At 42.6% G+C, this 13,053-nt stretch overlaps 1 protein-coding gene across 2 annotated transcripts in view; it reads left to right on the forward strand.

Moving 5' to 3' along the window:
• RUSF1 (RUS family member 1) overlaps positions 1–13,053 on the forward strand; it is a 140,288-nt gene that overhangs the window by 75,015 nt on the left and 52,220 nt on the right. For both annotated transcript variants that reach the window (XM_069244398.1, XM_069244399.1), the window contains exons 7-8: positions 395–500; positions 8,423–8,524. In XM_069244398.1, the coding sequence (XP_069100499.1) occupies positions 395–500; positions 8,423–8,524 (208 nt within the window). The remainder of the gene's footprint in view (positions 1–394; positions 501–8,422; positions 8,525–13,053) is intronic.

Here is a 13,053-nt window from a genome sequence, read left to right on the forward strand (position 1 = left end):
CGTACAAAGTTTTTCTAGGTCTTTATGCAGTTGTTTTTTGTAGGAGTTGATTTACAGTGCTTGTGTCAAATTGGTTCCCTGCTTAATCCTAGATTTGTCACAGTTTGCCTAGTGGGTGATTTTTCTGATCATTTCTTGTACTTTCCTTCCCATGACCCTTCTCAACCGTCAACATCTTTCAGAAGCTGTCCTGTCATTTTGTTTTAACTCTTCTGCCGCCCTAGATCTCCTGTCTCCTGACCACCTCTCATCTCTACTGTGCCAAGCTTTGTGACCATTGCTGTTACTTAACCATGTAGTTCCTTTGATCCGTCCTTTCTCCTGATCTTCCCTGTCAGTTGACTGCATTTGTACTCAAGTTTCCACCCTCACCTGTGTCATTCTGTAACCCTAGGCTTTTCGCTGATATCCTTAACGACCTTGCTATCTTCATGGAGATTTTGGCTCCTGCTTTTCCAGAAGTCTTCACACTCATAGTCTGCGTTGCTGGGCTGTGCAAGGTAAGTGGCATTGGGACCTGATTCGAGGGTACTAGGGTAGTAAGTAAGTAAGCCCAGGATTATGAGACATGGTGTCTTTTCTCACCGAATGTGTCCCTCAGAAAAAGTGAAGGCACGTCACAGAAGGACAGTGGACAGAACCAAATAGGCAAGGTCTGAGCTATTGCTAGACACTAGATGTTGCTGCTGCACTTGTTTGTTTTGTCCCACTAAAAAGACCCTAAACCCAAAAACGGAAACAAACATTTGCAATGTCTTTAGATCTGGCTTTTGCATGAAAAATTATTTTCTGTTGTTGATTCTACATTCTTCACATGAAAAGGTAACTGATATGGGCAAACCATTACCCCATGCAGTATGCTGCCATGGAAGAAAGCAGAGTGTAAATTATACTTTTTTTTTGGCAAATTTGTTTATTCGCATTTTAGAGAAGCGTTACAAATGGTACAGGGTACAACAGTAATCAGCAACCACAGTATGGCAGGATTGGCAGTGCATAATCACACAATGCTATCAGTAAGATAAGAGAGAGCATCTATAAGCTTTCAGCGGTCGAAGCAGGGAGAGTAGGGGGAAGATGGGGAAACCGAGGGGGAGAAAAAAGGAGAACAGTCCACAATTAGGTGACTCAATTAGGTCAGGTGGGGGAAGATAGGAGGAAAGGAACGAGAAAGCAAAAGAACCATGCCCACATTCTGCAGCATGAGCTACAAGCCTGCGCCCTTGCAGTTGCCCAAGGAACTCTCCCGAATAATTTCCAGATCAGGGTGGTTAATCAACAGTAACAGCCATCACAAGTCATCCATTCATCCCACACCCTGAAGTCGTTCATCATACAACAATCCCAGTCTTCGCCTTCATTCCTCTCACACGTTTCCAATCAGCAGTACCCCCAGGGGGGCGATCAGTGTCAGATTTGTGGGGGCACTCAGCTTTTGGATCACCAGCTTCCCCATTCTCTGTCCTCCTCTAAAACGTTCCACCATACCATCCCAGAGCTCCAAATTGCGCTCTGCATGGTCATCCGTACAGACCCTGCAGAGCCAGGATTCCTCAGCTGTTGTCCATTCAAGGAGGTCTATCAACCATTTTTCACAAGTCGGGGGATTTGGGCTGGCCCAATGAATAGCAATGCTGTGCAAACCGATATGCCATAATGATATATATATTTATTTTTTTTGGGGGGGGAGGAAGAGTAGCAATCCCAATAAACAGTGTTGCATTGTTAATTCCACTTTCACTGCTGGTGTACTTTTTAACACTTGTGCTATCTCGCACCAAAAGGGCAGCAGAGCCCTACATAACCATGTGACATGTCCAAAAGTAGCTGGGGATGCGCCGCAGCGTTTGTAAATGTTAGAATGTGTTGGGTAAATTCTGTGAAGACGCTGCAGCATCAGATATGCTCTATGTAGGTAGTATAATTGCATCAAGTTAAATCTGGCATTACTGGACCCATCCAATACCAGCGCACGGGCCCTGTTCCACCCCCTGTCTGCAAATGACATGTCCTGGTTTGCATCCCACATCTCATGCGTTGCCGACACGTCTGTCTATCCCTTTTAAGAGCGGCATATAGGTAGGAGAGGAGACCTCTGCCAGAGCCCTGATCCAGCAGCACCTGCAACAAATGGTGCTCAACGGGCTCTTCTGGGAAGGAGGCCCAGATCTCCAGAGCTGTTTGGGATATACTGGCATATTGAAGAAATTGTCCCTGTCCAGTCCCAAAAAGGGTCCCGGCCTTCTCCGGGGTTACAAAGGAGCCGTTTTGATATAAATCTCCTGCTCTGTTACTGCCGCCCGCTTGCTACCTCGAGACATCCAGCGCATTTGCAATGCGTGCAAAGGGGCGCAGCCACCAAACAGGAAGAAGGCGCGCATAGGGTGCCTGTGGCAGCACCCGAGTAATTGCCCACTCCATATCCAGTTCACTTGCGATATCACAAAAGGGGTGTCTAAGCCTAGAGCCACACATAAGTGGTGTTGGGAGTTCAGGTAGGCGCACCAAGCCCTCCAGTAGTTTTTTCTCCCAATTGGGGTTATCGCACCACATGGCGCATAATGAAGCAAGCCTGCCATATAATACAGATGGAGATCTGGAAGCCCCAGTCCACCATCAACTAAATCCAATTTCAGGACCGCAAGGCGGACTCTACATTTCTTACCAGCCCAAATCGGGGATATCACTAGTTTATCAAGTTGGTGAAATAACGACAGTGGCCGCTCGTGGAATGAGTTCTGCTTGACGTTAAGCAGTGAGGGAGCAGGATCATTTTACTGAGCGCAACCCTGCCCATGACAAAGAGCGGGAGTGTGGTCCTGAATCGAACAGAGGCTTTGAGACCATCCAGCACTCAGCTGCAGTATGTTTGAATATGAGCAGAGGGGAAAGGGTCAACCGCATGCCCAAATATTGAAATGCACAGATCTCCCATGCTAGGCCTACGTGCAGAAGATCTAGTGCTGCGAGGCTAGACAGTGATGCCATGGGATAAAGTACTGTCTTATGTCGGTTGACACAGAGGCCAGAAACTGCTCCAAATTAATCTATAAGGTGCAGGAGGAGAGGGACAGAGTGCTCCGGGTCAATTACACAAGGACATCCTCTGCATACATGGATACAATATGTATCCTAGTGCCCACCCTTATTACCCCATGCTCGGAGGCCCGTCCTGAGATCTATTGACAGTGGCTCCATGGCAAGCGTGTATAGGAGCAGTGACAATGGGCAACCCTATTATGTGCCACGTTCAGTGCAAAAGGAGTCAGATACCAGTGTCCCCATGCGTACCCTCGCTCTTAGTGCCACATAAGCAGGCGCACCCACGACAAAAAGCTTGGCCCAAACCCCATTCGGCATACCTCTTCCCATAGACAATCCCAGGACAGGGTCTCAAATGCCTTTTCGATGTCGAGGGCAACCAGTGAAGACCACACTGCAGAGTCCCGGGTTTCATGCCTCACGTGGGAAAGCCACCTCAAGTTCATATGAATACCCCTCCCAGCCATAAATCCACACTAGTCCTCATGAACCAGGTGGGAAATCACTTGGCCTAATCGCATTGCCAATATTTTAGCGAGTAATTTTATGCCTACCTTAAGGAGTGTAAATTATACTTGAACAGACCAGTGGTAGATGAGGGCTTGCCCGAAGGCCTTCTATACAACATATTCATTACAAAGTGAATAAACCAAGCCGACTGATTTTGTCCTACTGTTTCACAATGAATGGATCAGACCTATGCTATCTTAAATATTTTCTTCCAGTGAACCAATCAAGCCTGTGGCTGTTACGGTGGCAAGCGAATGATAACAAACTCAGGCAGCTGATTGAGCTAAAGCTTTCTCACAAGGCATTCTTTGGTCATACATTCGAAAATTAGAAAAGTATTCAAAATTATGGTTGGAAAAGAAAACTACTATCTCTTCTAAGATGGCCTAACCAGGATTCTTACAGTACAAATCTTCTATATCCATGGTTTGTCAGCGGGAAAAACCAACACAAAAACCCTTGCCTTCAGTTGGTGAGATTCCATGTAACGAAGTACCTGCCTGTAGACTTCAATGCAGAGTATTACCAATCCACCCTTAAATGCCTATTGACTTTAACATATACTTTTTAAATCAATGTTTCAGGCCTGCTGTCATTATTCTAAGGTCTCAGAATAAACAATCTAGCCTATAACGTTTACCCTTGATTTGTAACCATACTTAACTAAGACCTACTGTGTTGGTCAAGACAGCCATCATGTCTGCCATAATGAAATTACAAATATATACTAAACTTTTAAAACTAATAAAATACCCCACCCCCCATCATAGAGCCTAACGAAGATTACCATTGTGCAAATCTTCTGTTCTCATTATTTCTTTGGGCAGGTCACCCACACCAAATCCCTTGCCTACTATGGTAATCTGCAAGACTCCATGTAACTAAACACCTGCCTACAGGCTTTAGCACAGTGTAATAACACTAACTTTTGGGCTTACTGCCTTTATCAGAAATGTCATAACATACTGTCAGAACTTTAACCTTTATCAACGGCTTGTCACCATAACTAGCTCAGACCGGCTGTGTTCAGCATAAGCATTGCAATAAAATTTCAAATACTTACAAAATTCCAGTTTTCAAAACAATATAAGAACTCCCCTAAGAGAATTGCACATCCATTCACAAAGGTTTTTTTCAGGTGGGTCACCAAAACCAAACCCCTTGCCTACTACAGTGATTTACAAAATTCTGTGTAACAAAATTCAGGCCTTCAAGCTTTAGCATAGTCTAATACCTATCCTTAAAAGCCTGTTGCCTTCAACACATATATTCACAGTAAGTAGGTAAAGCCTTCTTGCTTTGTTATAACTTTTCATTATAAATAGACTGCAGCACCTAAGGAATCAAACATACCTTTTCCCTGTAAACCTATAAGGCCTATCGCTTTTACCACTGGCTACACCATAATCAACACAGGCCTGTTCAAGTGCACATAAACTGGCAACCATTAGAGTGCTGGGACCGTAAAATAGCAATGTATTCCTCATCCCATCTGTGTTGCTGCAAGAGAAAAAAAAATGTTAACTATCCACTTATCTATGATACTTTAATGGCATTACAGTGCCATGTGTTCCCCTGAAAGGAGGTTAAGCTAAATCCATGCCATTTAAACTCAATGCTTCATGCTTGTTATTGAGCGTTCTGTAGGCACCCATAATGCTTCTGGCTCAGGCAGCGGGATAACCAAAATATTCACAGCTGTGTGGTGGGGATGCTCTATTTCTATGGAAGCACACAACTTCTCCCCAGTCACAACCTGTACTGCTGTTCACCAACTTGTGGGTGGAGCCACAGCTCCTATCTGTAGTACTCCTGAAAGTTCTTTTTAGGTTGAACACATGAGGCCTGTCAACAGCTCTGCTGTCAAACCAGACCTAAAAAGAGTACACACGCCTAGGTGTGGTTCACTTGACTGTCTTGGAAATGTGGCCTGAAATTAAAAATATGCTAAGACGTGTAACATTATTTTATTAGTACCCCTTTCTCAAAAGATTAAAAACGGGAACCACGTTGATTATGACCTCAGCTGTGTCTAGAAGCCAACATATTTCTGCTGTCCATTTAGCCCCTACAGTAGAGTCTGAGTCATTCATCAAGACGAAAGGCCCCTATATCTGACACAGTCTTTTGTTGATTGATGCCATGACCCTGTTTGTGTGAATGTAAAAGGGTACAAATTACTGACCCCGGTAATTGTTTTTTTAGTAGCCTTTAGTTGGACAGATTCCTGATACGTTTTGGTGAAATAAAGACAAATCATACATTTGGTTTAAAAATAACCACTTCCCTTTAAACATTCAAGGCAGACAGTTATGGTACCTAAAATTAAACTTTTTTTTTTTAAACATTTTGACCAAAAAATGATGGGGTAGAGTTCACATTACACAACCTATCCCTACACCACTAACACACACTGTTAAGTCAACATTATTTGAATAAAAACATGTAAAAACTATGTTCAGTCATTCTCAAAGTCTCCTGAGTCACCTGTCTATTCTAAACTCATTGGTAGCAGTGACGGAGGCGGGATCATTTTAACGCAGGTGAAATGGAGGCCAAGCTGAAAGATTTATAGAAAATAGTTCTGACCAGGTGGATCCCAATAAAATACATCCTCAGAGACTCGTATTTCTTTCACTAATGCATATTCACACCTGAAACAGGCCCAACTACTTTGCGCCTAGTTTCCTACACACTGTCTTATGTTGTGATGCGCAAGTCAGAATGAATGTGAACTTTTAAGCTTTTCTAGTCTTACAGACAGAGGCAGTACAATAGCCTTTCGATTGACATCAGCAAAACAATGCAGAGCGTTGCTGTGTGTGATGAGGTTACATGTGGGAGTGAATGTTGATCCTTCCAGACAAGTGTTTATGGGATATGAAACCCATTATATGTAACCTAATGTAATGAGGTTTGCAATTGTGCACTGCAGCGCACAGTGACATCCACCTCGAAGTGGTGTATAACTTCTTAACTGGAAATGGCCATTGTGTGACATATAGGCAGAAGGGTATGCATAATAAAATAAACATAATTGGTATAGAATTGTGTTTGATATTAAGTCAGAGTAGCTGCTCAAGGAGTATCTTTGTGTTGCTATAAGTCACTTTTTACCCTAGTGCAGCAAATGAGAAAACTCTGATTGCATGTATCAATGTTCTAAGTAAGTGAGGGGACAATTTCAGTTATAATAGTCAATACTACTATACTGGGTGTTATAAATGAAACTGGAACAGGGACTCTGCACTTAATATCTATATGGCCTTCCATTTGATCTTATCTGCTGTCAGTTCTGGCCTGGACCTTGACTTCAGCCTTGCCTTTGGAGCTGCCTACAGTAGCACGAGTCCTTCCTGTAGCTATGAACCCCAGTATACATAGCAAAAGAATGTGTGCTAAGGAGGATCTCTAAGAAAGTTGCAAGGGAGGAAAAGCCCTGATGGCAAAAAACCTCCAAAGGTAGATGGAAGAAGGTGTTTGGAGAAACCGATCGAAAAGCATATGTCGTGTGTGTGTGTGTGTAGTACATAATCCCTTGAGTCATTGTCCATTGTGAAGGAAAAATATTCTTGTTCCAGGCTATTTTGTCCAATACTCGATGTTTATTCACTATTCATTTCACCCAGTTGGGAAAGGATCTAATTGTAGTTACACTTGTGAGTCTAGGAATGTTGAACCTTGCATGAATTTCGAGAAACACATCTTGATTATAATTTATGGCTCTGCAGATATTATTTCTTGTTTTTCCTTCCTTAATTTAGTTTCTAAGGCATCTGCTTTTCTCTCAAAACCTCTAAATAGTTGCTTTAATTTCTCAAAAAATGGGAGAAAAGTGGATTTCTTGGAAAGCTGTAAGATGATGGCTACCAAACATTAGTAATCAGCCTCTGTAGGTTTGTGGGAAACCTCACCCTGGAGCTGGCTGTCCTTTGCTATGAATAAGAGATCCAGGAATTAAATACTGTTGTTGTCCACGATCAGTGTAAACCCAAAGTTGCCCTGCATTTTCTGTTTGTTATTGTAATTCCCACTTTGTCACTGCAGCCAATTAATTTACATGGGTGGCTTAGTCAGATGACTTTAAGAACGACTAAACACACTTGACAAATTTGTATCCAACACGTGTGGATTTCAGTAAACATAATATATGTTACGGGGGTACTGATAGCTTGTGTAGTGCCGATTCAGTGAGTCCACCACTTAATTTTTGTTAACCTGACCAAAAATGTGGGCCAGGATTTTCAAAAAATTCCAAAAAAAATTCCTAGGTAGCACAGCTGCCTCTCATTAAAGCTTACTCGTTTAACCAACTGCATGACTTTAGTTCCCAGAAGGTGTTAAGAAACTTCCCAACTGAGAGAGCAGCAATAACCAAATTGCGTGTATCTGTAATTTTTTACCCTGTTATAGTCCCAAAAATACAAATATAACAGCCATGTGATGGAGCATGACTCTTTGGGTAGGTGAGAGCATGCTATCCTTATTAACAAAAGTCACCCTGATGAACCATACTCTCATCTTTGTGATGATTGTCTACTACCTTCTGGATGACACTCAGTGTCATGCTGTGACTGTACATGGGTTTCTTAGCAGCAATGAAGGCAGCTTTCTGTAGTACTGATGCTAATGCCTTACTGTACTGGTGACTGTGTGCTCCTCCAGAGTACCCTTACTAAACTCTTTTCTGACTGACTAATAGTTGTTGCTGCTGCACTCCCTTGTGATATAGGGTAGTCATTCTTTAACTAATGTTTGCCTTCACCTTCCCAGACTTCAGCCAATGAAGTGTACTCCTTCCTGAAAAAACAATCCTCACCCATTACCTGTGTTAGTGTTGTACATATTATTTGCATCTCTTTTACTCCAGTGCATCGTGGGAGTGGCTGGTGGTGCCACACGTGCAGCGCTCACCATGCACCAGGCACGGCGGGACAACATGGCAGATGTGTCGGCTAAAGATGGCAGCCAGGTGAGCATTTCAAACAGTGACGGGATATAACATAACAAATCAGGTTAGTTTGCTTGCTTTAGAGATCTGTGAGTAACTAGCACATAAGTGGTTTATATCCCTGCTGGATCTATGTAGGGGTCATTTAGAAGTAGGCAGATGTCAGTACCATCACACTTCCCCAGCCCTATTTAGTGGTGAGGAATGGCTTGGTTTCTGTGGGTTGGTCCTCGGCCATCTCTGTTGGCGGAAACCCTTGAACATTGACAAAAATGCCTGCGCTGTGCTGTGCTGACAGATGCACTTTCATAAGAGAGATGCCTGCCAGGCAGGTGGGGATCTCCAAATATGGTTAACTTTTGTCCACCAAGGGAGTGGAGACTAGAGCCTCTGGTGGCCACCCACCAAACTATAACCTAACCCCTTAGTCTTTTATCCTTTAGAAGTCAATAAAGAAGTACTATTGGTATGTTTGATGATGTCACTATTTATTGAAGCAGAAAGAACATATTCAGTTTGTGTGCTATATTATGGAGCAATATTCTAGTTAACATTTCGGTGAGGTGTTGGGTTGCACACTTACAAAACAAGAGCAGTTCATCACAAGTGTTTACAATGACACTATACCTCTAGGACAGTACAGCAGGAGTAGAAGAAGTTAAATTGGTCAACCGTGAACAGCCTACCCAGGACAAAACTAATACTAGATGCAATATGCATGTCTATAAATTAAGATTCATAACAAGATGCACTATGGGAAGTAAAACCATTTTCCCTAGTTTCCAAAAACACTTGGATATCCTGAGACTGGATAAGGATTTGAGAAAAAACATTTAACCACAAATGTTATTTTGCATACTGTACATCAAAAGGGCTTAAGAATGTACATAGCAAAAGTGATACAATTTTGAATTAAATAGGAAACAATACATAAAAATGGATGTCCAATGTACCTAGCAAAAGTGATACAATTTTGAATTAAATAGGAAACAATACATAAAAATGGATGTCCAATGTACCTTTCAGCTGTGGACTTTGTATGTGTGGCAGACATTTTTTAAAAGGTTGTTAAATTTGAAAATGACAAAATTTTAAAGGATTAAATATTTTCAGAATTCATACATTTTAGAATGCCTTATTGTGTTTACATAATGAGACATATTTTCTAAACAAAATGTTTTCTACTGAGCAAAATTATTGGTAAATGATGGTCAAGAATATCAATTTATTGAGTGTGTCTCACGTTCCATTAATTTGAAGAGGAGGAGATGGAGAATGCCAATTACGAGAGAGAGAAGCATTGTGGATTCTTATCCTTTACAGTGTTTCACGTGGTTTGAGTAAAGGCAACAAATTCACTACCTTCTTTTAAACAAATGGTGTTGAGGATAGTTGATATACATTATTCTTTGTTACATTAGCTAAGTTGATGAATCTTTGTGCGTCAGTTCATATCTTCATGAATTGTGATATTTGGTAGTCATTTATATCACAGCATGTGATTTTGTAGGAAGGTTAGTTCAATAGAGATGGCACTGCATCCTGAGTTGAAGGTTCAGGTTGGGGGGGAGAGGCTGGTTTATAATAAGAAAAGGATGTCAGTGATGAAGATGGTTTCAGAAATGGATAGCTCCCTTAGGAACAGGAGAGGCCATCTGCATACTGATCGTCTTCCAGGGCAGAGGAGAGGGAAGGTCATTCACACCTTACATGTGAATAGGCCGTGCCCTGCCCTCACACAATGGACTGATTAACCCCTACTGATGTCTAGAGACCGTGCTGGATTGAAAGGGTGTTGTGCTTGACTTCAAAGGACTCCTTTTGCAGTTACCCCCTGAACAAAGGCATTTAAGAGTATAAGTAGAAGGGCTCTTGCAAAGCACTTTTGGAACTGGGACCGAACCTTTGCCAGAGGGGCTGCTGGACTGCACTGAGGATTCATCCAGACTGCTTTTCTTTTGTTGTCCTGCTGCCAGCCTGCTCCCTGACTCTGTCCCAGTTGAAACACTGATGGACACTATATGGACTGGATACCAGATGCTGTTGCAAGGACTTGCCAGGAACCACCATTAGGACTGCCCTGCTGATGTGCCACTCTGGGGCCTGTTAGGTTGCCTGAAGGACTGCGACTTCAGTACCACGGCCCTATTGTGCTGGCTTGCTACTGTTCCCTGTGCTGTGCTCCTCAGGTGTCTACAGGGGCTGGGTGGTGTGTCCCCTTTCCCCCCTGTTTCTGTTTATCAGCACTTGGAGAGTGCTGTTCTGGGGTCCAGGAGGATTCCTTGGAGGTTCAGCCTGTGGTGTGCACTGCGATCGACAGTGCCTGGTAAGCGCTATATTTAGAAGGAGCCATTGTGAGGAGCGCTCCCCCGGTTACAAATAGCTGGTGTTGTATTGTCTTTGTGAAAAACTGTTTCCCAATAGCCTGGACAAAGTGCACCCTTCAGTGCTCTCTGGGCATAAGCAAGGCGCCTTCTTTAGTATAATCACTGCAGCGACCCGACCAAAGCAAAGGGGAGAGCACCGCAGGCCTTCAGAGTGTATGAGGATGGTTGTGTTTCCCCACCCCATTTTCCTGCCTTTGACCCAAAATGAGTGTGCTGGCTTTGTGAGGGGTGGGGGGTTCACTTCTTTGGCACAAAGGGTAGTACCTAGTGAGGCTTCCCCGTACGCTCTACAGCAGAAGGGTGCTGTACCTCGATCTGCTCACTCCCTTGGAGAGGGTAGCGTGGCCGAGCGCGGGAGTTTGAGGAGACTCAAGGTCTCCTTTTTGCAGGCTGATTGTCATATCTCACGACCACATGACATCAGGGGTAGGCGCTCTGAGTCCACACAGAAGCCCAGATTCAGATTTTCCGCTAGGTACTGGAGGTACCGTAGTACCTGGAATAGATGTGCAGCAGGTTTGGAGCCTGCCAGTTGTTGTGGTTTACCGCATATTGTATAGTAGGAGTGCAAGCGCCCCGCCTCCTACTGGGAACACACAAAATACCACATACCATGTAACAGAGATGCATGTGCACCATGCCTATGTATTTAGGAGGATAATTGATAACCCTGATGTATGTTTAGTGGGGGGTGACCATGGCAGTGCTTTACCTGTGACCAGGGGTGTGTAATAATACTTGTGTTTCTTTCACTGCTGTATTTTCATGACCTGATGTGATGATATGACGTGCCTGCCATGTGGGGGCGACATACATATTTTCAGGGTCTGCTTTGTGTGCAGTGGGAGGATGTGTTTTATGACATATGCATTATAGGTAGTGTGTCTTATATTCGCGTTCATGGTGCTAATGATTTGACAACTGCCTGTTTGGCAACGTATTATTGACTTAAGTCATTTTGGTCTATTGTCTATCTTTTATGTGCAATACAGATTATTTATATATAGCCTGGTGTGAAGTTCCTTGTCTGGTGTATTTATTGTGTCACTGGGTTGTGGGTGTTGTGCAGACGCTTTACACATTGCCTCTTGGATAAGCCCAACTACTCGTGTCAATCTACGAAGGGGTGAGCAGGGGTTATCTTGGGTGTGTAGCTCTCTTGCCATGACTAGAGTAGTGGTCCTTGCCTGGCTGAGGTGCCTACCCTAGCCAACCAGGAAGCCAATTTCTAACAATCATTTACTTTAAAACAGAGGTTTTCTTATTTTCTTTTCTTTCTTATTGGCAGCAATGCTAATTGAATGGAATTGTTTTGAAAATCATAATTGGACGTTTATATAAAAGAATATGAAGAACAGAAAATATGTGAATGGAATTATTGTCAAGAAAGCATTTGAAATCAACATCAGGTAGTGAACTGAATGTTGTGTCCTCGCAGATTTCATTTTTTTTTTTCATAGACCTTTAATTTCACAAAGTGGGGTATTGGTGCTTATTGAAGAGCACTTGCTCTGGGCTCATTATTTGCTTCTCAGAGATTTTCAAATAAGCAATCCAGTATCAGATATGTCATCCCTGTTTGTGCTGCTATTACCTCCTGAAGGCCAGTATTATTATCATAGAAACCTTTACCAAACTGTTCACCTGCTCTTAAGTAGCTATCAGACTACCCAAAGACACAAGCTTGATTGTCTTTAAATGCCTTGATTTGTACCATTTGCCATAGCAACATTTCACTATTCCTGTTTGTATGAATTTGATTTGGGAATTTGTCTTTGCACATAACATTTCCTACGCACATCTGTTTTAGAAAAATGTGTGGGAACTGGACCCCTTATTGATGATTAATAGTGGATTATTTATTATTTTACTTTATACAATTTCAATGTTTTTTCCCTATATCTTGAAAGCTTGGAACATCTTCAGAGCATGTAAAATAGGTTGCTTATAGCTTGTTGGCATATTGGACATGTCTGGGATTTTGCATTTTGTAACCTAATGAAACACTTATATGTATGGTATACCTCTCTCAAGTCTTAACATAAACAGATGGAACGGATAGATTTATTACTTCTGATTAATTTTATCCATCTTCCTATCTGTTGCCCAGAGTGTTTGCAAGTTTTGTTTATTAAGCAGAGGCACAGTACTCTTTTACCTCCA

Source organism: Pleurodeles waltl, chromosome 7, assembly GCF_031143425.1.
Source record: "Pleurodeles waltl isolate 20211129_DDA chromosome 7, aPleWal1.hap1.20221129, whole genome shotgun sequence".
NCBI lineage: Eukaryota > Metazoa > Chordata > Amphibia > Caudata > Salamandridae > Pleurodeles > Pleurodeles waltl.